This window comes from Orcinus orca, chromosome 1 (assembly GCF_937001465.1).
Source record: "Orcinus orca chromosome 1, mOrcOrc1.1, whole genome shotgun sequence".
NCBI classification, from domain to species: Eukaryota; Metazoa; Chordata; class Mammalia; order Artiodactyla; family Delphinidae; genus Orcinus; species Orcinus orca.
The window spans coordinates 48,138,969-48,164,403 of NC_064559.1; the positions used below are offsets into that span (position 1 = coordinate 48,138,969).

At 39.7% G+C, this 25,435-nt stretch overlaps 1 protein-coding gene and 1 pseudogene across 11 annotated transcripts in view; one reads left to right on the top strand and one right to left on the bottom strand.

Moving 5' to 3' along the window:
* SMG7 (SMG7 nonsense mediated mRNA decay factor) overlaps positions 1-7,639 on the bottom strand; it is a 70,877-nt gene extending 63,238 nt beyond the window's left edge. For 4 of the 11 annotated variants that reach the window (XM_049699584.1, XM_033437939.2, XM_049699612.1 and 1 more), the window contains exons 1-2: positions 7,500-7,613; positions 1,867-1,918 (exon numbers count right to left, since the gene is read on the bottom strand). In XM_049699584.1, the coding sequence (XP_049555541.1) occupies positions 1,867-1,888 (22 nt within the window). In that variant the 5' untranslated portion in view covers positions 1,889-1,918; positions 7,500-7,613. Of the gene's footprint in view, positions 1-1,866; positions 1,919-7,499 lie in introns of those variants that run through there. The other 7 variants (XM_033437948.2, XM_033437943.2, XM_033437944.2 and 4 more) reach the window with 4 other exon arrangements.
* LOC101283164 (60S ribosomal protein L22-like) lies at positions 7,528-24,463 on the top strand (annotated as a pseudogene).
* Positions 24,464-25,435: the final 972 nt, after the last annotated feature.

Here is a 25,435-nt window from a genome sequence, read left to right on the forward strand (position 1 = left end):
TGGATGGATGGATATGAGAGGGACACAGAAAGACAGAGAAAGGAGAGCAAAAGTCTGTGTGTGAAAGAGAGGAAAACAATCAATGGATGAATTTGGCCATTAGGTCTTTGGCATCTTTGGAAAGGTTAATTCCAATAAAGTGCTAAGGAAAAATAGCTGGATTACAAGGGACTAAGGAAAAGAAGATGGTAAATAAAAGGAAAAAGAGGGCTTCCCTGGTGGCGCAGTGGTTGAGAGTCTGCCTGCCCATGCAGGGGACGTGGGTTTGTGCCCCGGTCCGGGAAGATCCCACATGCCGCGGAGCGGCTGGGCCCGTGAGCCATGGCCGCTGAGCCTGCGCGTCCGGAGCCTGTGCTCCGCAACGGGAGAGGCCACAACAGTGAGAGGCCCACGTACCGCAAAAAAAAAAAAAAAAAAAAAAAGAGAAAACACAGTACAGGGCACACTTGAAATTGTTAGCCATAAAGGAAAGGTAAGGAAGGACAGAGCTTAAAAGGAAAACGGGAACAGGAAAGAATTTTTAACAGAAGGCTGATATTGGTCCACAAAAGAGAAGACTAGTAAAGGGAATAATTAAAAAGACTAAAAGAAGAGAGACAGCACATCTGAAATAAGGTTCTGGAGGAATAATATATAAGCAAGAGCAGAGGTAAAGAAAGGCATTCTGCAGGACTCTACTAGCCAAACTGTTTTTCCCTTTTTGAGACCTATACCAGCCATCAAGTCTTCAGGAACTACCACTTCACATATCTCTAGTTCTCTGTCCATAACCAATCTTATGCAAGAAAAACTTAGAAAGGCCTGGCCAGAATTCTAATGTCATATATTAAATGGGAGTGAATAAAATTTTTAAAAATGTATTTGGAATAAAGGAGCCATGAGATGCCTGAAATGTCAATTTACCCAATAATCCACTTTTTAAAAGTCCCATCCATATTTCAAAACCCAGATAAAATCTCACCTCCTCTGAGATACCTTCCTCACCCCAACTCCGTTGGAATAAAGTTCTTTTTCCCTAAACTTACACAGTACCTGTTTCTCTATCATATCACTTACCAGTTCATCCACTATTACAGTTACTTAAATGTCTTTCTCTAGTATCTTTGAGTTTCCCATAGGCAAAGCCCCTATAATTGTGCTTTGCACATAGTAAGTGTTCAATAACTGCCAGTAAAATAAAACACAACTTTTAAAAAAATATATTTAAAACTTGTACAAGTTTCTATGGGTGAAGTCTAAACATAGTAACTAGCCTATCACTACCTAAGAGAAAACTGCTAAGAGAAGCCTTGGAAGTAATCTGTGGCTTTAAGGAGAAGAAAAAACCATGAATCTAAGTGAATCTGCACCCACAGGGAACTTCTGGCAACATGTGGAAACATTTTGGTTGTCACAAATTGGGGAGAATGATACTGGCATCTAGTGGGTAGAGGCCAGGGATGCTGTTAAACATCCTGCGATGCACAGGATTGCACCCTGCAACAAGGAATTATCTAGCACAAACCCTGAACAACACTGTTACTTAGCCTACCTGAGATTCCTAAAGTTTTCTTAACGTAGTCACCTACTCTTTCCACTGACTTAAAAACTGGGTCTCAGGGAAGGTGAAAACAACCTGCCTAAGCAGCTCCACTTACATGTTAACAAGAAAGGAGTTGGTTACAAGTTCTCACTTACCATGTGACATGTTTGCCAAAATGCCATCCCTGTATTTTTCAGTAACTGTTGATTAGCCCTTCTTAGTTATATGTAACCTACTAGATCACTGTTAAGTCTATCCACAACAATTCAGCAACTAAATTAAAATATAGCTTGATTACAAAACTTAAATGGCAATATGTGATGACCATCTGCCAAAATACCCACCTACAGATGAACAATCCACCATCCAAAAGATATCTGCTTAATAGTGTATTCTCTGAAAAAGATCAATCAGTTAAACAAACCCACCTAAACTTTCAGGTACTCATGCATGCCACCAATAACAAAAATCTGAAAGGCTAGCCACGTTTAGAGATGTAGTTGGAGGCTGCGAATGGTATTTCTCCACCATAAAACAAACTATCCCTTTTCAAGGCTGAACTCCCCTCCACCCCAAAATTGCCTCATGACAAACTTGCTACACTAGTGGGTCCATATCTTATTATAACATATCTTACAAAACAAAACAAAAACTCAGCAAACGCTTCATCTACCATGAAGGTAAAACATAGCAGCTGTTAGAAAGCAAGGAAACACAGGCTAGGACAGGAAGTATACATTTTGAATCCAACCGAAACCACAAGGGAGGCAGAAATTAACTGCTAAAATAATTTAGCCTGTTAATATCCAAGCAGGTAAAATGCTATTAACATTATTATAACAAAAAATAGACTTATAAAGCCTCAAGAGAGGGTCATTTTTTTTTCAAACAATTTTCCCATGTTTGGTAAATTGGCCATGTTTGGCTGATTTTCTGGGACCAAAGCTATTTTAAATCCTGGGCATGGGAGTGGGAGGGGGCTGGATGGGTCAGGGGGCGACTTCTCAACCATGTGAATTAATATCAGTGTGTGCTATAGGACTTCTTGAAGCTTCTAGCAACAGTGAATATCCAGTCCAGCGTTACCAGATTCTTCCAGAACCTGGAGCCCACCCTATTTAGTATATTTATTTCTCCCAAATGATCCCATGACCTTGTTCGCCTCCCCAGGCTACAATAAGACTCTGCTTGTTAATTTATCCAGTCTCATCCCCTCCCTTTACCTCCCTCTGTCTCAAGATTTACAGTGACATATTTTATCTTACAATATACTGGATATTTTAATTAGTACTTAAATGACAGCCATTTTTCTGCTGTCTCAGAAAAACAACCTTGTGGATGTTATATTCTACTTCTGGTAACAAAGTTTCTGACAAAGAAATGTGCAACTGGAATGCACCTCTCCACCCATAGAGGTATCATGCAAAAAATTTCTAACAAAACAGACGATTTGTAGGCCTTTCCTGTCAGTGGTCTAACGCCAGGGATCAACTTCAAGTGGATCCCACAGGAAAACCTTCAGCATAAAAAGAAATTAAAGATAAAAAGAGGAGAACACTGGAGGAAAGAGGGAGGGGAGTATGAACAGTTGCCTCCCACAGTCACAGCAGATGTCATTCAGTGGCACCGGTGCCACCTTGTACCATCAGATTTGACCTGTTTGGTATTCCCTATGGCTATGATTATTCCACTATCTCATCTTCCAAAACAACTTCAATGATACCTTTCCTGTATGGTACTTCAATACTTCCCCCACCCATTTTTCCAACTTTGACATGTTAATTTCCATATTTCTATTCTTTCAAGTGCTATTCTCTTAAAGCATGAAATTATACCTCACCTACTATCTTCTCTATGGCCTCACCCTTCTTCCACCCTTCTCAAGCGAACTATATTCAATACACCCTATTCTTTTACTCAACAAAGATGTCCAAGTCTTTACAAATCTTTCCATTTTATCATAAATCAAAAGAGAAAACACTGAAATTTTCAATCCGAGTATTAAATTTCCAATGTTATACAGTCTAGAAGCCCCAAATTTAAGACCATTTCTTATTTTTATAAAATATAAGAAAGTATTCTCAACTTAATCATTTGGATAGGAGTCTTATTGGGTCTCCTATTTCAAAAAATGACATTCCCCTTCTAACAAAAAAAATTTCATCATCCTTTCTTGCCCAGAGCATCACCCATCCAGAGGATAGGTTTCCTCTCCTTTCATCTATGCTCTACTTCTACAAGTCAAGACCAATTCAGTCCCCTTGCTGTTGAATTCCCTCTTTCTTTGTCTTACTGATGCTTCTTACTGCACATCCTCATTTCTCACTCTTTTGAAACTGCCATCTTACCACCCCACCATTTCAACACCAGACACCCCAGCTCATTTACTCTAAGAAATTAATTCAGCTGAGACAAAACTAATTTTCATCTACATGAGGGAAGATCTGTAGCTATGCAGTCTAAAAATTGCCCAGTCATGGTTGTACACCACTGACAAAGGTAGACAACAAAACTCTTCCTAAAGTGAAAGTCACAAAGAAAAACTGCTATACCCCCAACCACGCTCACTCAGCAATACCCAGCATTCTCCCTGGGTTGTCTATAAAAACCAATGGTTCCATATGCATCAAAGAAAAGAAAGTGAACATAATGCTTCCCGGAACATAGTCTCTAGTCTCTCACAGCAGACTTTATTTTTTAATTTTTAATACAATTTTTAAAGGTTACTTTCCATTTACAGTAATTACAAAATATTGGCTATATTCCCCATGTTGTACAATACATCCTTGAGCCTGTCTTACACCCAATAGTTTGTACCTCCCACTCTTCCACCACTATACTGCACCCCACTCCATCCCCACTGGTAACCACTAGTTACTCACAGCACTTTACTGGAATGATTATCTAAAGAAGAGAAAGAGGGAAATTCTGGCTGGTGCAAGCCTTACTTTATTATCTCTTCCCATTAGCCTCAGACTACTATTAGCCCTAAGACTTGCTTTATTTACTTAGGATAGATGAACAAGATTGAGAAAAGACTGGCTCTCAGGAATTTTTAAGTGATTCCAGGTCCTATGCCTGTTCAGTTTTGCCTATTCAACTTTAGCTGGAAAATTTAGGCTAAACATTGTGTTCATTCTTATTCTTTTCTCCCTCCTCCAATGAACTAAATTCATCTCAAGGTGTCTACTACTGATTCCACAACCTAAGGGTAAGTCTTCCTTACCATGCTAACTTTAAAAACATAAGATACATTAACACAGAAGCCTCTCAAAGCCAACTGATCTTCCCATTAAAAATACCACCACTCAAAAAAAAAAAAAAATACCACCACTCTCCCAATCTGCTTTTCATTATACCTTTCCAGTCCCACTGCTACCACCTTATTTCTAACCCTTAACTGCCCACTACACAGATTCATCTTCCTAATACATAGCCATGGACATGTGATTTCCCTTCTAAACAAATCATCTCAGATTCTCCACTGTCCACCCATTTTAACCATAAACTACAGACCATAATATTCAAGATACTCTCAAATATGGGCACCTAATCAAATAGGCTTTCCCTGACCACGCTTGTTTATAAAAAACAGCACATCCCTATCTTGCTTTATTTTTCTTCCTAGTACTTTGTCACCACCTGGTAAACATATTTATCTGTTCATATGTTCATTTGTTGTATCCTTCTATTAGAAAATACTTTCCCATGTTCACTCTTTGGTTCACCACTGAATCCTCAGTGCCTAGAATACAGTAAGCTCTCAAGCCATACCTGTGGAAAGAATGGATGTCACACAGTATAGCTGATCTGGAGTTAGAAGACCTACATTTGAGTTAGAGCTTCCACATACCAACTATATGATCCTCAACAATTTTAACTTCTTTGGGCTATACTTTCTTCATCTGTAAAAAGAAGGGGGTCAAACTTAATAAGATATGAAACTCTTAAGTTTTTCCAGCTGCATCACCTTACATTCTTGTTTAACTGGACTGAATACCTCCCCCAGCACCCAACTCTCCTTTCCATATATCTCTGCTCAGTTTCCTTACATTTGGATTCCTCCTTCTCAATACACACTTCTCAGAATACTGTTTATCCTTAAGGTCCATTTTAAGTGCCATTTTCTCCTTGAAGCCTAACAAACTGTAAACTCTGCAAGAGGAGGGTGGAGTTCTCATTTTTCTACTCTCAGAAGTTATTATAATGCCTCCCATATAGGTGATCAACAAAATGACTGATGAATCATGTGTATGAATGAGAAAATAAACAAAGGAAACTTTTCCTGATTCATCTCAATTGCTCAGGTAATCTCTTGCCTTTGGACTCTTATAAAACTGGCATCTTTCATGATCCTTACCATATTTTACTTTCCTAATATATACTAATCTGCAAATTCCTTAAAATTAAGGACTGTCCTGATAGTTTCCATATCTCCTCTCTATAGCATCTATCATACATCTTTGCCACAGTTGTATTTATTAAGCTTATCTGATATGTTAAACAACAAAGGGATAATAAAGGAGAAAAAGGACTTCGATATACAGGTATCATTCCAACTGCCCACTGTACAGTTATTGAGCATACATGATGTGTGTTATTAAACTCAGGCATTCCACCATACTTGAAAGATCTCATCATTCCCTCCTCTACACACACTGCTTAATAAAACGATTACTACTTTCAAAAGCAGAATAGCTACCCTCATGTATCACCTAACTACAAACCTTCTCTTGAAACATACATGCAGGGATCCACTCACATATCAATACTTTCACGTCACTAAACAGCTAAAGTGACTTTTCTGCTCATTTCAGACTTCTACCCCGTCCAATTCCCTCCTCCACAAGGTATGAAACCACTTTTAAAATCATTTTCCCATACACCTGCCCTTCTTAGTTCTGCTACTGAAAGACAAAAAGGACCCGTTTCTGGATCTTCCTTCCCCTTTTCTAAGCAGTGGCAACTCCCCAATTAATCCCAGGCTCTGACAATCTTATTTTTCTCTGTCATCAAGATTTTGACCCTCGTTTACCTCTACCTCCAAGCTCTTATTCTGCATCCATGGAAACTTCCTAGCTGCACAATAGCTGGTGCAATATGCTCTCGCCACCATGTACTTGGTTCCAATGTGTCTGCACCTTCTTCCTCCTACAATGTGTGTCAATCGCCCCCTTAACCCTCCCCAGATACACATCACATACTTTCTCACTCTGCACCCATACGTCACTCTACCTCGACATACAAGTTCCTTACACCACTCTAATGAATCCACACGACTCTTAGAATGGTATCTCCCGACTGCACTGATTCTAACCCAGTTTCTTCGGGGGAACCCAACCGCATCCGTAGTGCCTCCTTCTTTCCTCACTTCCTCACCCATTCCCTTCTTTATGCCCTCCACCCGCACTCCGCCAACTAACTACAGATGACATTATTCCTCAGTACTTCCAACCCCAGAATGAAGAACAAACTCCAGCTTCCTGCAGTCTCCCCCTCCTCTAGTCCTCCCTCCCCGGCCCCACACACACCCCAGGTGTGCAGACTTCCACCTTGTCTTCTCCCCATTCATCGCTCCAGTCAATCCCACACACCACGTTTCCCCGCCACCGGGATCAGACACCTCCACACCCACCTCCACTCCGGGTCGCCGCCGCCTCCCCCCAACCCTCACTAGAGAGCCCGCGACCCGGGGCGCGCGCACACACACATTCTCACGCTTCCCTAACCTCCTTCTCCGCACCGAGACTAGCCGGCTCCGCTGGAACTCAGTCCTGCTCACGGGGGCTAGGCACCCAAGTGTGTGCCTGCTCCGCCCCCTCCCGCTGATCCTCGCAGCCCCCGCCTCCCTGCCCGGGAAGGAGAGAACACAGCAACTCCCCCGCCACCCCGGACATACCCACCTCTGTGTCTGTTGCTCCATGCCCCAACCTTCGGCCCGCTCCCCGCTACGTACCGGGCCGGCCTCGGCACTCACCGGAGATACTGCGCGCTCTGCAGGCTCATCCTCCGCCGCCGCGTCTTCCCGCGAAGCCTCTGTGGGTCTCTCAGGCTCCTCGGAGCGGCCCCACGGCACCGCGGGTGCTGGCGGCCGCCGCCATCTTCCTCTCCTCCGGCTCCTCCTCGCTCAGCGGGGGTTGGGGGTGAGTGAGGCGAGGGGGAGGGAGCGGGGATAGCTGCTCTCGCTGCTTCTCCGGCCCGTGGGGCTCAGGGACACTCCGACCCGGGAGGGGGGAGGGGGAGGGAGAAGGGATAGGGGCGGGGTAAAGAGGAGGGAGAAGCAGAGGAAGGAAGTGGGGTCTCTCTCGCGAGATTTCAGCGGCGCCGGTCCCTCCGGGTGATTTCCGCCTCTCTGTAGCGCTCCCTCTTGGGATCAGTTAGCGGTGGGGCGCCTGTGCGGTTGCTGAGCGGCCCACTGGAGGCGATTGGCGGCTTCCGGCCAATCCACCCAGCTTCTCCCGCGCAAGGGGGCAACCCCAGCCTCACCGGGAACATCGAGCTCCAATCAACCGGGAGTTACACTCAAAGTCTTCCCCCGTCTTTGCACTCCACCCGATTTCTCTCTTCCTTTTTCCACTCCTCCACTCTTCCCTACCGGAAACGACGCCCCTTCCTCCTACAGTTCCGGCTGCCAGTCCCTTGTCTCTGGCCTGCCCTCGCGCCCTAGACTGAAGCTAAGGACCCCCTCCTCTTTTCTGTGGCCCCACCCCCTGCACGCAGGGAGGCTGTTGGAGGGGATAGGGTGGAGCCCAGGGATGAAGAGAAAAGAAACCAATCGGATTGGATAAGCAGCTGCAAAGGCAACTGGAGGCTGTAGTTGTATTGTCATAGTAACCAATGTGTGCAGACAGAATGACCCTCCCTTGGCGAGTGGATTCCCCGGAAAGTGCCCAGGGTTCCCCCTGGCTTCCCTTCCATCTAAGGGCCTCCCCCAGGTTGGGAATCCGGGTAGTTCTCCTGCGCGGAGAAGTTCATTTTCTCCTCCCTTTCCCTTTCCCGCAGCAATTGGGGAGACCCCGAGGCATTCACCATGGGCTTTTCCACCCGCCTGCGGGCGGGAACCACCTCCATAGTTTTCCACTCCGTGCCGGGCTTGGGGGAGGGCTGGGCCTACGCAGAAGATGCTGGGCCTGAAGGCTGGTGGGCGGCGGGCTGGAGCAGGCTAGGCGAGGCGGCGGCGCTAGGCTGCGAGGCGGGCGAGGGGTTTCCCCACAACCGCCCCCGGCACTGGGAGGCGGGGTCCCGCCAGGACGGGGTCCCTGAGGGAGGAGAACGGCACACGACTGCCGAGATCCCTTTTCTGCTGACGGGGACATACGACTCTCCCCGGCGGGTCGACCCCTTACTGAAATCCCCCAAACCCCACCCCACACACACTCTCGGCGACCTAGCCTCCTGCGAGCCCCCCACGCGGCCTTCACTAGCCACCTCCTGCCGCGAGGAGGCCAGCGTGAGAGTGGGAACTCATCTTGGAAGGCTAACAAGTGATTTTTCAGCGCTTAGGGGACGTGGCGAGATGCTCACGACCGCCATCCCTCTGAGAGGCACCCCCCAGTGTGAGTCCCCCTTTCTCATCAAAAACAGACCTCCGAGTTCCTTTCTCCTTTGCAAACTTCCTCCTTCTCTCAGGCGTTCGTAGTATTTTAGAACTTGTCACTATGTATCTTTTGGGTTGGAAAGGAAAACATTGGGTAAAATAGTATCAAGAAAAACCTAGATACTTGAGCGAAGTTCCTATGAAAGGCTTCTAGGAAAAGGATTTTCATTCTTAGAACAAATCTTTTTGAATGTTTATTATGTGTATTTTGTCTCATGTTTGAGGCTAAAAAAGCAGAATAACGTAAATGGGCTCAATAATAATGAGTGTGTGAAAAGTAGCTGGAGAAGTCGTCGTGTTAGTGGTTTGAAAGAATTATTTGACATTTTACAAATTATATTTTCCATTCGTATTGTGGAGGCGTTTAAACAGCTGTCCCAAAGTACTTTAGGATGTATAACGGTATAAACCCCTCCAGGAATGCAGCCCTCACTGGACAGTTAAAATCATAATTTTAATGGGCTATTTTGGTTTGGCTCGGTCGGGGTACCTGATTCCTTTTGTCTTTCATGCTAGGTGAAAAGGCGCTATCAAAATCCTTCTCTGAGACCGCACCTATTAAAAGACTGGGCCAACGTCTATGGGTAGGTTTGGAGGAAATGAAAGTACAAGCTACTTTGAAACAAATCCCAAGGACAGATTATCATTAACGACATAGAAACTGAACTATGCCCCTCGTGCTGCATGCGCCTACTGTGATGCAGTGTGACACGCGGTGATTGCAGCTGTACATTGCCCCGTGTCGTCCCTCCACCCACCGAGGGGCCGCCCACTCATGGGAAAGAGAGCCACCTAGTGAAAGATTGTTCTCATCTCTGGTTTAGGATCTGGCTTTTCTTCAACCCTGAGAGCCCAAGGATGGAGATTATGACTACATATTACCTAAAATACCTTAGATTTTCTTCCTGAAATTTATTGGTTAGATTTTTTTAAAAGATCTTAAACAGAATAAAAGTTTATGTTGTGTGAAATAACCACCCCCTTAGTAATCATCCTAATAACACTTTTTATGTCTGTGCCTTATATCTCCAATCAACAGTATATGAGCATATATCATGTCCTGCCTGACGATCTAGAAAACTATTAGTACCTTCTCATTTTGGAGATAAGGAAACTGGGGTTGGAAAAAATGAATCCTTTTGTTGTGTTGTTTGTTTGATAAACATTACTGAGCATTTATTATATTTCAGACACTGTCCAGGTTACTATGGATACTACCATGGAAGAGACATGGTCCCTGTCTTGGAGGAACCCACCTTCTGGTAGAGATACCAGAGAATAGAGACATGATTTGGATGCAATACTATGGGTGCAAAAATTAAGGTAAGAACAAAGTGCTTTAAGTGCACAGATGAAGGTCAGACATATAAGCCATCTTTATATTTTATAGCAGGTTTCCTAATAATGTTTCAAGGTTCTTCAATAACTTTAGTGTCCCTACAAACTAGATAGAATAGTAACATTTAATTTTACAGATTGTAAAACATTGATGCCCATCTTGAAAATACCTTTAAAAAATCAATAGGATTCAGGAGAATTATGACCCCCAATTTACATATTGCTTAATGTACATTTTCTAATCTCATCTCTTTCTACTAGAACCCATCAACAGATTTGTAAAATACAAGCACCTTTCTGCAATATTATTCACCTTTTCCCCCCTACAGATAAAGATTACATCTAAACCAAAAGAAATTATAGATGAGAAGCTGTTTCATTTTGTTTAATCCTACATAATCTTAAATTTTTCAGTTTATGCCAAAGTGATTTTATTGAAAGACCATAAGCTAGGAGACCTGAGTGTGCATCCCAATTCTGCCATCTCAGTCTCTGAAGTTCAGTTTCTTCCTTGACCAAAATGGAAACATTACCTATTACAGGCTTCCTGTGAACTTTAATGATAATATAGGTGACTGACTATATGAGTGCCTGACATACAACGCTGGTACTTGATGAACGTCAATTTATTTTTTGCCCTCTGCTCTTATATCAAGCTAAAGCTAATAATTTAGAACTACTGCAGCATAAAATTATTTTTTTAAATAATAGTTTATCTAATCTTTGTAATACTCATAAATCTGACCGCATACACAAATTTATTCTTATTCAGTGCTGAAAGATAGATTCTTTATCCATGACACTGAATACAGAAAAGAACACAATATCAGGACATTGTGAGTCAGATTCCAGAAGGTTGAAACTTTTAAAAAACCTTTTATCACTAAAAGCAGCCTAATATAACCACATTTCTGCCCAAGTAAACAGAGTGGCCAGTTTTCAACCTGGCACCAAGTACTTGCCGAGAAGCTACTCTTAACATTGCTATCAAATTTACCCAGAGCTTTGGTAGCCTAATAATTAATACATAGTAAACCTGCTCCCTTTTTATAATAATACACATCTCACCTGTTCCATGAAACCTTAACAAGCACTAATTTATTTTAATATTTAACCTACATATTCTGATTGTTTCCCAGTCATGTGTACAGTAGGTACTTAATGTGTTTCTATTTTGATGAGAATGCTTTGTCAATTGCAGTACTGAAGGACACAATGTATATGAAGCTGGCCCATGTTCTCCTCATTACTACACTTCAGGTGTGGAGCTAAGTGATTGAATCAAGTAAGTAATTCGTTCTCTTCAAATAGTGAGACAGATACAAATTGACATTAAACTCAGGTCTCCTGTTGCTCAAGATTTCTCAGACCTTAGTCTGAGAAAATCTAAAGTCTTAGTCAGCAGCCTTTCTCAAACAGTTCACCAAGTGTGAATTTATTCATTCATTTCTAAGAAGGAGTCACTGAGCCTCCTCCAGAACGGTCAGGAAGCATTGCAGTCCAAGATTTAAGAGAAGAAACTTCTGGTTTGGGAGACAGTGAGGTGACAGAGAATGGTAGTCAGAGCTAGCTAGCTCTCCTCCACTCTCCTAATATTTACTAATGGAAATCTTATTAATCTTCAAGAATTTCTCTCAACTCCCAGTAAGAAAATACCTCTGGGAAAGAACCACACCTTAAAATCCTATCTACTAATTTAATGAATGCAGGCCATCTGAAGAAGACAAAAAGAAATGCCCATAGGGAAGACCAAAGAGTATTAAAAAAGAAAATTAAAACCTTAGCCTCTTACACTTTATATTGTCCAAAGGCCTTGGTGTTCATGGATCTCTTTACTACTCCAAGCACAGTACTACTGAAACCATCTTGGGGTCCATAGTCTAAAATCAATGTATTTCATGTCAAAATCTGTTGTATTACCCAGAAGCTGCCATTTTTTTTTTCTTAGAACACACCACTAAAAGAAAAAAAAAAAAATCTTTCCCTATTATATAGTCTCTCCTTTCCTAATTTCTGCAGGGGAGACAACTATTTTTGAGCACAGAGAATGTGATACTGATATTGTCATAAATCTGCTCTTCTTCAAAACCATAAGAAACCACACGTGGGCACACACGCTCATACACACATGCATGCCTTCCTCCTTTCCCTGCCTTTATTATTTTACCACTTCTATTTTCAGTTCAAGTTAAAATGTGATATAGATGAAAAGCAAAGAAACTCAGGACATACGTTTCAAAGCTTACTTGGGTACTTACATGTACCCAAGTCCTGTTCTGCTTTGCTTAACTATCCTAGGGTCTTTTCTATTCACAGAAAAATTCTACATATTATAAACCTAGATAGTTTGTCCTGCATTTATAAAAATTCTTACTATTATTGGACTACTAGATATGAGAGCATATTCCAGAGCAAATTAGTGAATTAATATATTCTTATAGTCTACATTTTAGCTATTTTAAGCTTAAAAATTTTTTTAATTCCTGGCTTGAATTTTCCATTGGCTTTCCACTGCCCTCAGAATAAAGTCCCCAATCCTTAGGGTGACCTATGTGATCTGGTCCTTGCCTGCCTCTTCTCTAACGTTTCCTGAAGTCAGCACTCTAGCCACAGTGACCTTCTCTCAGGTCCTTGAATGGGTGGTGTTCTTTTCTACTCAGAGCCTTTACACAAGCTGTTCCCTTATCTAGATAACTCTTCTTCCTTCTTATGCTTCAAGCCTAAACTTGAACTTCTCTGGAAAAATCTTCTCTGCCCCACCTCCCATCAAGCTAGGTTAGCTACACCTATTTCATATTCCCATAGCACCCTGCCCATCTTCTTCATGGCATTTGTCATATTTGTAATTATTCAGTGTCTGTTCCCTCCAGTTGGCTGTAAGCTCTGTAGTGCAAACACTGTACCTGTTTTGCTCACTACTGTATTATCACTCCACTACCAGGGTTGCTGATACAAGGGTGCTCAATAGATGTTTGTTGAATCAATTAATCTTGGGAAAAAAAGTAGAAGTTTGGACCACGACTTTCATATAAATGCTTAAAATTTCTGAAGACCTTCCTATGGAATATAGAGGTCATTACTAAGCAATAAGAAAAGAACTTCAACCCATCCGAGGAATCTATTATATTTAACATGATGAAAGTTTTAATTAGATGAAATTTACTTAGGCAATGAGTAAAGAGCACACATAAGATTATGGGTAACTCATCAATTATCTCACCACAAAGTCTCATACTTCAATGTAGGAAAAAAGTCTTCAGTGTCCAAGTCACTTTTATTTAACCTTTATGTTTTCTAATTTGGAATAGGGGAAGCAGTTAACTCTCTTATTATGTGGCAAAAGAAAAAACACTGCTGGGGAAGATGGCAAGAGAGAAGACAGTTTATCAGCTAGGTTGGAAAATAGGATAGAAAAATTAGATTTAAAAATTCAGAGGGTTCTTCCCTGGTGGTGCAGTGGTTGAGAGTCCGCCTGCCGATGCAGGGGACCACGGGTTCGTGCCTCGGTCTGGGAAGATCCCACATGCCACGGAGCGGCTGGGCCCGTGAGCCATGGCCGCTAAGCCTGCGTGTCCGGAGCCTGTGCTCCGCAACGGGAGAGGCCACAAGAGTGAGAGGCCCGCGTACTGCCAAAAAAAAAAAAAAAAGAAAGAAAGAAAGAAAATTGGATTAGAGTGTAGAATGGAAAGCTCAGTGATCTTTGTGTTTCTCACCAGAAAAGTGTTTATAAATTCTGGCCTTATTATTGTTATTTTTTTCTCCTGTAATGGGATAGTGCTAAATAAATTTAATGTAAGTTTCTTAAAGAAAGGGCCATTTGCAATTTCAAAGTAAATGAGATATTTAAGTTATATTTCTGGAGGCAGGCATGTTCTCCAAGTTCAATTAGATAATGTGTATAACATACCTAGGCTGTGCCAGGCACTTAGTAGGCAGTCAACAGGTGATGCTGCTCTTGTTATGCATGTAAGGTAAATTAGAGCTTCCCACACTCAGCTTCACACTGTAATTAATGTAGATTAAACTGTTTTTTTTAAATAAAACACAGAATGTTGTAAAATTGCATTTGGAGAGAGAGGTACACAGCATGCCGCCTTAAAACTGTATGACTAGTTGTATCACGTGACCAAGTATAAACTGCCAAGAGAGAAAACAGCTTTCATCTACTTACAGAGAATGTCTCAGTTCACTAGGAGTTTTATACTTGGATGAGATGAGATCCAAGGTCTGGCAAAACTGAAGAAGATAAGGAGGCTCATGAGGAGTGAAACCACCTGCTTGTGCGTTCCCTGCCCTCTTTCAAACTGACATTTCTGGCAGGCTCTCTGGCTCACTCTCTCTCATTGTCTTGCTGTCTCAACCACTGTCTACAAGCTTTCCTTTATGGTCCCCAAGGTGATCCAATCCTTTGTCCAAGAGGATGTGCATGGTTTTAGTTCTTTAATAATAGCCCTATGGTAAACCTATAAGGCATGCCAACTGTTGGGATGCCAACACTTCCAAAATGTAGGTGGCAGTGGCCTGGATGTTACAGAAGGTAATTAGTTTGTAGAAAGCAAAGTTGAAAATTACTTTTCTGTAAGTATTTGTGGGACAGCTAAATTGTAGCATTAAAGCACAATAGGAATTTTAGGTAAAGAGTTTAGGGTCTATAAGGAATGTTCAAGTGATGATCAATTCCTATCTTTCTCTGCTCTTTCAAGACAAATCTAAATCTAAATCAATCCTTTACTTCTGGGAACCTTAATCTGATTGTATCCTGATACCAAGGAGAAAGCTTGATGAGTTATGGATCTTCTAGAATTTTAGTATTCATTTACTCACTTTTTCATTCACTCAATCATCAAGAATATATTGCAAATTTTCTATGTATTGGGTCACATGCTAGTCACTGGGGTGCAAATGGTGAACAATACAGTCTTGCTCTCAGGGCTTAAAGCTTAGAGGAGAATTAAGGGGCAGTTATACTATAGAGTGATAAAGCTGTTAGAGGTCTTTGGAACCATTCCACCTGGAGATCAAGTGAAGACATGCAATCGGATAATCCACTTAAGTGTCCTGGTCAACTGCAAAGTCCTTTAGAATGAGATTTTGCAGAGTTAACTTTTTCAAATTCTATTTCCCAGCAGCAAAAGAAATATATATAGTTCAACCGCCAGAAAAGTGATGGAAAACCATAGTTGAAAGTATTCTAGACTAAAATATGCCTGAAAGATACAAACTATGTAACTCTATGTCATAGTTATATTTAAGTTAATATAACTTGTATAAGTTCTATACTGCAGTATATATAAAGTATAACTCTGACATAGAATTGCATAGAAAATGGGCAGAAATACAATATAATACTAAGAGCAGTTGTTTTTGTGAGGCAAATTATTTGTGGGTGGCTTTTATTTCTTATATTTTTCAACATCTCCCACCAACCAAAAAGCTAAGTAGATTTCACTGTTTTGGTGGTTGCTGTGGTTGTTGGGAATTTTATTGTTTGTCATTGTTTTTAAAGAATACCTGAACTATCTGCCAAGTTACAGAAGCCTGAGAGCAACATTGGAAACTGAATAGGAGAAAGATTAAAAATAGATCTAATAGCTTTTCACATACTGGTGATTGAAAAAAAAAGACTTCATCAGAGACAATTCCTAAGGCATTTCCTATGGCTCACTCTAACACAATATCGGGTACTGATTCTTTTGTACAAAAGCTGATGAGAGTGATCATCTTTGAATACATCATTACTGACCTTCTTTGGCAATTTTGGATCTACTGGGAACCATCATAGCCTGAGAAGGATGAAATGCTCTAGATGGGATTCACAAAAGAATCACTTTACGTAATAAAAGTCTAAAATCAAACCTTTACTTAACCTTTTTGCCTTCTCTTACCTTTATAATTCTCTTCTCCTCGTCCCTCAACTTTAGGTCACACCTGACCCCTCCCAGTTGTATAACAGCCTGTATTTCCTCCTTTCTCTGGAATGTGACCAGTCAGGAAACTCAACATTTGCTTTTTTTTTTTTCCTATTTATGGGTGAGAAAGAAAAAGAGAGGCAGGAAAACTGAATTGAGAAAGAAGAAAGAGCAGGGAAAGAGAAAAAGAAAACTATAAAGTCTGGAGGAAGAGAAAGAAGTAGATGCATGAGCGAAGAAGCACACTGCCTGGTGGTAGTAATAGTTGTGTTATATATATATATATATATATATATTTTTTTTTTTTTTTCCGTACGCGGGCCTCTCACTGTTGTGGCCTCTCCCGTTGCGGAGCACAGGCTCCGGACGCGCAGGCTCAGCGGCCATGGCTCACGGGCCCAGCCGCTCTGCGGCATGTGGGATCTTCCCGGACGAGGGCACGAACCCGTGTCCCCTGCATCGGCAGGCAGACTCTCAACCACTGCGCCACCAGGGAAACCTAGTAATAGTTGTTAGACACTTATCTATTAGAACCTACTTTCCGTGAGAGACGCTAAGAAATGACTAGATCCCCAGTCTGAATTAAAAACAAGAAAGGGACTTGGCGACCTCTGAAATATACTTTCAGACTCAGTAATCTCTATCTGCTGAATAGGACATCCCTGGTTCTTGCTGCCTGGCAAGTTCGAGATGATTCCATTTAATGATCCAGTTCAAAAAGGCTGATATAGACCATGAGAAACTTTGTATTGCCATTTTAAAAGCTGATATTCTCCAAAACAAAATATATCATATGAATTTGACCCTTGGGTACCATGCGAGTGTTACCCTTCTCTTACCTCTTACCCATATGATAAGAGTGAAAACACCAATTTAAAACAAATCATTACAAAGCAGTGCAGTCCAGACAGCTGTTAAACTGCTAGACACTCTGCAGAAAATCCTCTTTTACCCCTTAGGTGATTTTGAGATCACTAGGAATCTTCTAATTAAATCTAACAATCTAACAATTGTAAGTTTTTATTCTTTTAAACTTTCTGTTCTATTGGGTAATACTAATATGTTTCCTTTACCAAAAATGTTTTTACCTTGAATCCAATGACATTTTAATTTTTTTTATTCTACTACCTTAACCTCATCTTTAATTCATTATGCTGCTATCGCTCTAGTGGTATGTAATAAATACTTGGCTATAAATATGCCATAAATGGAAATATAATGGCAGAACTTGGTCATTTATTGGCTGTGAGAGAGGGAGGGGAAGAAATCAAGGAGACTCCCAGGTTTCTGCTTGGGAAACTGAATGAAAATAGAAAACATAAGAGAAGAAATAGTTTGGAGAGATGAATGGATGTGGAGATAATGATTTTGTTGTGGACATGTTGAACTGTAGTTGTCTGGAATTGAGAGATCTTGAGGATCTGGAGAACTTGAGAGAAATTTCAGCTAGAGTTGTGAATTTGGGAGTCATCAGCATGTAGATGGTAACTAAAGATGCTTGAGTGGTTTCAGAAAGCTTGCCTATAAAATGAGAGAGCTAGGAGAGGTTTTGTCTTACGAAGAGGTGAGAGCCTTCAGCAGAAAAGATCCAGGATAGAAGAATAAGAGATGAGAGAGGCTGAGTAGTTAGGAATGTGGCTTCTGAGGAAATGGGAAGAGATAGACTTTCAGGACACACCGGCAGAGATGGAAATCTCTTTTCCGGTGGAATAATAATGAGATGGTAAATTGTGGAGTTTCTCCCCCCACCCCCAATGTTTTCTTTTATCCCTTGCCCTTTAGGATTTTAAAACTTCAGATTACAAAGCCACATAGGCTCTGAAGAATTCAGGACAAAGAGTGATGATTTAAGGGTAAGGCTTTCAGCAGCAGAATATATTAAAAGTTCCTCAAATTCATGAACACAAAAAATCAGAGAGGAGAGAAAGAAACAAAGGGACTTTGTGCTCTGCCTCCCATCCTTCGCCAGAAGCCTGAGGAGATTTATAGAGATTCTTAATAGGTTTCTGGCATTTGAGAACAGAAGAAACCTCAATCCCTATTACTGAGTAAAGCCAAAGAAGGTAGCAAGACCACAGAGTTCCTCGCATCCAGAAAGGCAGAGGAAAATAGTCAAAATGGTATTGTGAGCTATGCTTTGAATTTCCACATCTTCTCCAAGAACTCCAATCACAAAAACTTTTTTTTTTTTAATTAAGAGATGTCTCTGGGTTCATTCACAAGATAATCATCTCTAGGTAACAGAAATGAAAAAGCAGCACCACTAGGTTAGTAAAGCTAGAGCTGTGACCCTGATGGTCTTCTGGGTCTGGAAGCAAGTAGAAGTTGGCTAGGAGTTTGAATTCCTCAGAGCAGTGGGGATCAACAGCACCCCATACAGGGTGTGGCACATTAGGCAGGCTCACTGTGAAACTGGGATTTGGGAAAAGCTTCCAAATGATTTCCACCCTGACCTAGAGTTTAAAAAACAAAATAAATAAACAAAGCCCCTACCTATCTGTGGGGGTGGAAGGAAGAATAGAAATCAGTGCACACAGGACTTATGCCAGTCTGCTTTCCTGCCTAGAGGACAGATCTGTTATCTTCCCCAATATCCCTGAGGGTCAGGAGTCCTGTGACACCTAGTTCTGGACTAGGGGGTCTCCGCATCTACATGGAGGCTACACTAAAACAGCAAATGGAGTGGAATAGGTAGAAAGATAAAGCTACCATTTAAGATGAGCTGCAAATTACAATTCACACACAAGGCAAGTTAATGCTAAAAACATTAACCAACCTCTCAACTTAGTTTTGTTTAATTGATCTGTGAGTTTCTAATAAAATTATATTAAAACTTCCCAATATTATTGTTGATCTACTTTTTTTTCTTATAATTCGTTACTTTTTGTTTAATTTCATGGTTATACGGTTAGCTGGATAGAACTTCTTGGTGATTTTTAAATTTTTATCATTTTTAATATAATTTTAATCATTATGTAATGTCTTTTTATCCTTATCAATACTTGCTTTAAGCAGTTATTTTATCTGATACTCGTATTCTACTATAACTTTTTTTTTGGTTAGCATTTGCTTGCTATAACTTTTTACTTTATTTTCAACCTTTCTATGCTATTTTATTATTGGCACATCTTTTGTAAACAGCAGGTAGCTGGGTTTTCTTTTTTTATTCCTGACAGTCTCTGTTGTTTAACTGGAAAGTTCAATTCATATGAGTATGATCTATTTAAAATTACCTCTACCATCTCTACCATTTACTTTTGATTTTCTGTTTACAGTGCTTTCTCCTTGTTTTATTCGTTTGCTTACCTTAACTGCTTTTGTTGAATGGATAACTTTTCAAATTCTCTTACTTTTACCTCTGCTAATTTGGAAACTATAGATTATATTTTGCCTATGCCATAAGCAGCTACTCTTAAATTGGAGTGAAAACACCAATTTAAAACAAATCATTACAAAGCAGTGCAGTCCAGACAGCTGTTAAACTGCTAGACACTCTGCAGAAAATCCTCTTTTACCCCTTAGGTGATTTTGAGATCAAACAAATCATTACAAAGCAGTGCAGTCCAGACAGCTGTTAAACTGCTAGACACTCTGCAGAAAATCCTCTTTTACCCCTTAGGTGATTTTGAGATCACTTCTATACTTAATAACTTAACTTATACTTATACTTAACTTATTCTTAACTTATTCTATACTTAACTAAACTTAACTTCTATACTTAAATGTATACTTAACTATTTATTTTCCTAACAATTTATAGTTTTTAAAATACGACTATCCTTCTGCCCCAACAAGGCTGTGTTTTAGCTACCAAATGTATTGAGCAGTTATTGCTATCTAGAATTTTAGTTCCATATTTATTAGAACATAACATAAAAGTTACTATACAATCAATGTATAATTAGATTTATCAATCTAATTTATCAATTTTTGTGTTTACCACTTGTTTCTTTAATACCACATTTTCATTGTGAACTCACTTTTCTTTTTGCTGCAATACATCATTTAGTAATTCATTCAATAAAAATTTATGGCTAGTAAACTCAGGTGTTTTTGTTTTTGTAAACTCAGGTTTGAAAGAAAAGTCTTCTATTTCACCATTATTCTTGAATTATAGCTTAGCCAGGTATAGAAATCTATGTTGCCAGTTATTTTCCCCTCAGTGCTTTGGAATTATTACCATGTTGACCTCTGGTATCCTTTGTTGGTGATGAGAATTCTGTTGTCTTAATTATCATTCTTTTATGGATAATCTGTGTTTTCTCTTTGGTGGCTTTTGAAATTTTCTCTTTATTCTCAGTGTTAGGCATCTTCACTGCAGTGCATCTGGATATGAATTTCTTTTCTTTTTAAAATTTTTTTTGTACTTAATAACTGCTTTTCTTTCAAAAACTTTAGAAAATTCTTAGTATCATCTCTCCAAATATGACTTCCGCCATACCGTTTATTCTCTTCCTAAAACTACTAATTAGGTGCATCCTTCATGTATTCTATGTATTGCTGTGTAACAAACCACTCCAAAACATAGTGGCATGAAACAATAACCATTTTATTAACCTCCAATATTCTGTATGATAGGAATTTGGATAGGTACTTCAGGGAGAGCTTGACTCTGCTTCATGATGTCCAGGGTGTCAAATGAGAAGACTTGAACAGCTGGTGGTCACTTGAATGGCTGTTTTTTTTTTCATTCACATGTCTAGGCTACAGTGACAAAGGCAAGACTCTACTGGACCTATAGACTGGAGTACCTACACATGACTTCTCCATGTGCTTTGGGTTTCCTCACACTGTAGTGGCCTCATGGTAATCATACTACTTCCATGGCAGCTCAGGGCTCCAAGAGTGACTATTCCAGAAAACAAGGCAAAAGCTACATAGACTTTTATTATCTAGGCTCAAAAATCACATAGTATCACTTCCATCTTACTTAGTCAAACCTGCCCAGATTGGGGAGTACAGGGGCTAGACCCATCTCTTAATAGAAGGAGTATCAAAGAATCTGTGGCTGTAATTTTAAACTGCCACAATACAGCTTAAAATACATGCTATAACAGGGAACTATATTCAATATCCTGTGATAAACCATAATGGAAAAGAATATAAAAAAAGAATGTCTGTCTGTGTATAACTGAGTCACTTTGCTCTACAGCAGAGATTGTCACAGCATCATAAATCAAGTATACTGCAATTTTAAAAAATAAATAAATAATAAAATATATGCTATATTCTACATGAATTCCATAGATTAATCTTCTAATTCAATAATTCTTAATAAACTGGGAGAGGGTAATCCCTTCACAATGTGTGTGTGTATCAAATCATCACAATGTACACTTTAAATGTCTTATGAATTTGTCAATTAAACCTCTAACAAAGCTGAAGTAATTCATTCTCTGACTGTAACGAGTTTAGAGTTTATCTCATTGAATATTTTTATCACAATGTCTGTTTTTCTATTTAGTTATTTTTCATTTTCATCTTTCCTTAATTCATATCTTCTTGTTTCTTAAGCTTTTATATATTTTTTTAGGTATTTTATTTTTTAACTCTTTGAATGCATTTATTGTAAAGTCATTTTAAGATTACTTGCCAATATGGACTTCTATTCCAGTGGGAATGGATCATCTTCAGGGAACAGAGATTTCTATAATATTTTTTAAATTGAAATGTAGTTGATTTACAATGTTATATTAGTTTCAGGTGTACAGCAAAGTGATTCAGTTTTATATATATAAATATGTATTCTTTCTCAGATTCTTTTCCATTATAGGTGGTTACAAGATATTGAATATAGTTTCCTGTGCTATACAGTAGGACCTTTTTGTTTATCTATTTTATATATAGCAATGTATATCTGTTAATCCCAAGCTCCTAATTTATTCCTCCTCCCCTTTCCCCTTTGGTAACCATAAGTTTGTTTTCTATGTCTGTGAGTCTACTTCTGTTTTGTAAATAAGTTAATTTGTATCATTTTTTTAGATTTCACATATAAGTGATATCATATGATATTTGTCTTTCTCTGTCTGACTTACTTTACTTAGTATGATAATCTCTAGGTCTATCCATGTTGCAAATGGCAACACTTTATTCTTTTTTATGGCTGAGTAATATTCCATTGTATATATGTACCACATCTTCTTTATCTATTCATCTGTCCATGGACATTTAGGTTGCTTCCATGTCTTGTCTATTGTAAATAATGCTGCTATGAACATTGGGGTACATGTATCTTTTCTAATTAGAGGTTTTGTCTTTTCTGGATATATGCCCAGAAGAGGATCATTTAGTAACTATGTTTTTAGTTTTTTAAGGAACCTCCATACTGTTCTCCATAGTGGCTGCACCAGTTTACATTCCCACCAACAGTGCAGGAGGGTTCCCTTTTCTCCATACCCTCTCCAGCATTTATTATTTGTAGACTTTTTGATGATGGCCATTCTGACCAGTGTTAGGTGATACCTCATTGTAGTTTTGATTTGTATTTCTCTAATCATTAGTGATATTGAACATCTTTTTATGTGCCCATTGGCCATCTGTATATCTTCTTTGGAGAATATAATATATTATATACCCACATATATAAAAACCCTCCACCTAACAAATAGAGAATTCACATTCTTCTCAAACACACATCAAACATTTATAAAATTTGACCAGATATTTTAATGAATCACTATAGTACAGACCACATTCTGTGATCAGAATTTAGTTGAATTAGAAATTCTCATATGTTTGAATACTTAAAAGCACATTCCTAAATAACTCATGATTTAAATAAAAAATTGCACACCATTTAGAAAAGAAAAACAAAGAAAATACATGATAAAACTTGGGTAATACAGATAAAGCAGTCATTTGAAAGAAAGTTATGACATTAAATGCATTTATTAAAAATTATTTCAGGGGCTTCCCTGGTGGCGCAGTGGTTAAGAATCCGCCTGCCAGTGCAGGAGTCACGGGTTCAAGCCCTGATCTGGGAAGATCCCACATGCCACAGAGCAACTAAGCCCGTGCGCCACAACTACTGAGCCTGCACTCTAGAGCCCGCGACCACAACTACTGAAGCCTGCATGCCTAAAGCCCGTGCTTCACAACAAGCCACTGCAGTGAGAAGCCTGCACACCACAACAAAGAGTAGCCCCCACTCTCCTCAACCAGAGAAAAGCCTACATGCAGCAACAAAGACCCAACACAGCTAAAAATAAAATAAAATAAAATAAATTTTAAAAAAATTATTTCAAGTGAATGAACTAAGCGTTCACTTCAAGGACCGGGGAAATGAATAGAGTCAACCTCCCCAAAATACCGTTGATCAATGAATCCGAAAGCTGATCCTTTGAGAACACCAATAAAACAAATTCTAGCAAGCCACATTGAGAAGAAGATAGCACAAATAATATTAGAAATTCACCCCTGCACCTGGCGATTTGGGACCCATGGAATGGTGTGACCAGGCAGTATAACTCCAATGGGGCTGCATTTGCCTGCACATCTTCACCAAGCCACTCAGCCCCACGAGTGTCCAGGCTTAGGACCCATACAGCTATGGGGCTAGATGATGTGATTCCAGGTTATGTCACCACCTCTGAACAAATTTTGTAAGAATTTCTGTCTCGAGTTCACCCAACTCCTTTTCTGCCTCCGCTGCCACCATGGTGCCCATGAAAAAGCTTGTGGTGAAGGGGGGCAAAAAAAAGAAGCAGGTCCTGAAGTTTACTCTTGACTGCACCCATCCTGTAGAAGATGGAATCATGGATGCTGCCAATTTTGAGCAGCTTCTTCAGGAAAGAAAGTGAATGGAAAAGCTGGGAATCTTGGAGGAGGTGTCGTAACAATCGAAAGAAGCAAAAGCAAGATCACTGTAACTTCCGAGATGCCTTTTTCCAAAAGGTATTTGAAATATCTCACCAAAAAATATTTGAAGAATAGTCTCCGTGATTGGTTATGCATAGTTGCTAACAGCAAAGAAAGTTATGCATTACATTACTTCCAGATTAATCAAGATGAAGAAGAGGAGAAAGATGAGGATTGAAACTCAGTTATCTGGAGTATTTTGTATGAATTTTTAAATAAAATTTAGTAAACAAAAAAAAATTTCTCACTTTTTTTTGTAATTTATCTTTATTTTTATAATGGAGTATAGCTGATTTTCAATGCTGTGTTTCTTTCTGCCGTGCATCCACTTGATTCACTTACAGAGAGACATCAATAAATTCTTTTTCAGATTCTTAAAAAAACAAGAAATTCAAAGGGGGACATAATTAGAGATACAGTAGAGATTAAGAATATCATTGCTTATACTATACAATTTATAATATTGAGTGGCTTTATGTCAATAAATTGAAAACTGAGGTAAAACTTACAATTTACCAGAAAAATACAAATTAAAAAGTTGACTTAAGGAGAAATAGAAAATCTAAATAAATCAGTCATCAACAAAATAGATCAATAGTCCACAGTCTCTCAAACCCTTCCCCCATCCCTTGCCAAAGAAACCATGCCAGGTGGTTTTACAGGTAAGTTTTACCAAATTTAATGGAACAGACAATCCCATATTATATAATTATTCCCGACAATAGAAGTAAAGATAACCCAGCTTATTTTATGAAGTTACTATTATACTGATACCAAAATAGAAGAATTCTACAGGCAAAGAAAATTATAGATGAATCTCATTTTTTTGAACACTGATATGAAAATTATGTACAGTAATTAGGAAATCAAATCCAGCAGCGTATACAGAAAAAAAAAAAAACAACATCAAGCACAAATAAAGTTTACCTCAAATATAAAGGTGCTACTAAAATTTAAAAAGCATCTGTAATCTACTTTATTACCAGATTAAGGAAAAGGCCCATATGCTCATCTCAGTAGATGCAAAACAAACATTAGGGCTTCCCTGGTGGCGCAGTGGTTGAGAGTCCACCTGCCAATTCAGGGGACACGGGTTCGTGCCCCGCTCCGGGAAGATCCCACATGCCGCGGAGCGGCTGGGTCCGTGAGCCATGGACGCTGAGCCTGCGCGTCCGGAGCCTGTGCTCCGCAACGGGAGAGGCCGCAAGGGTG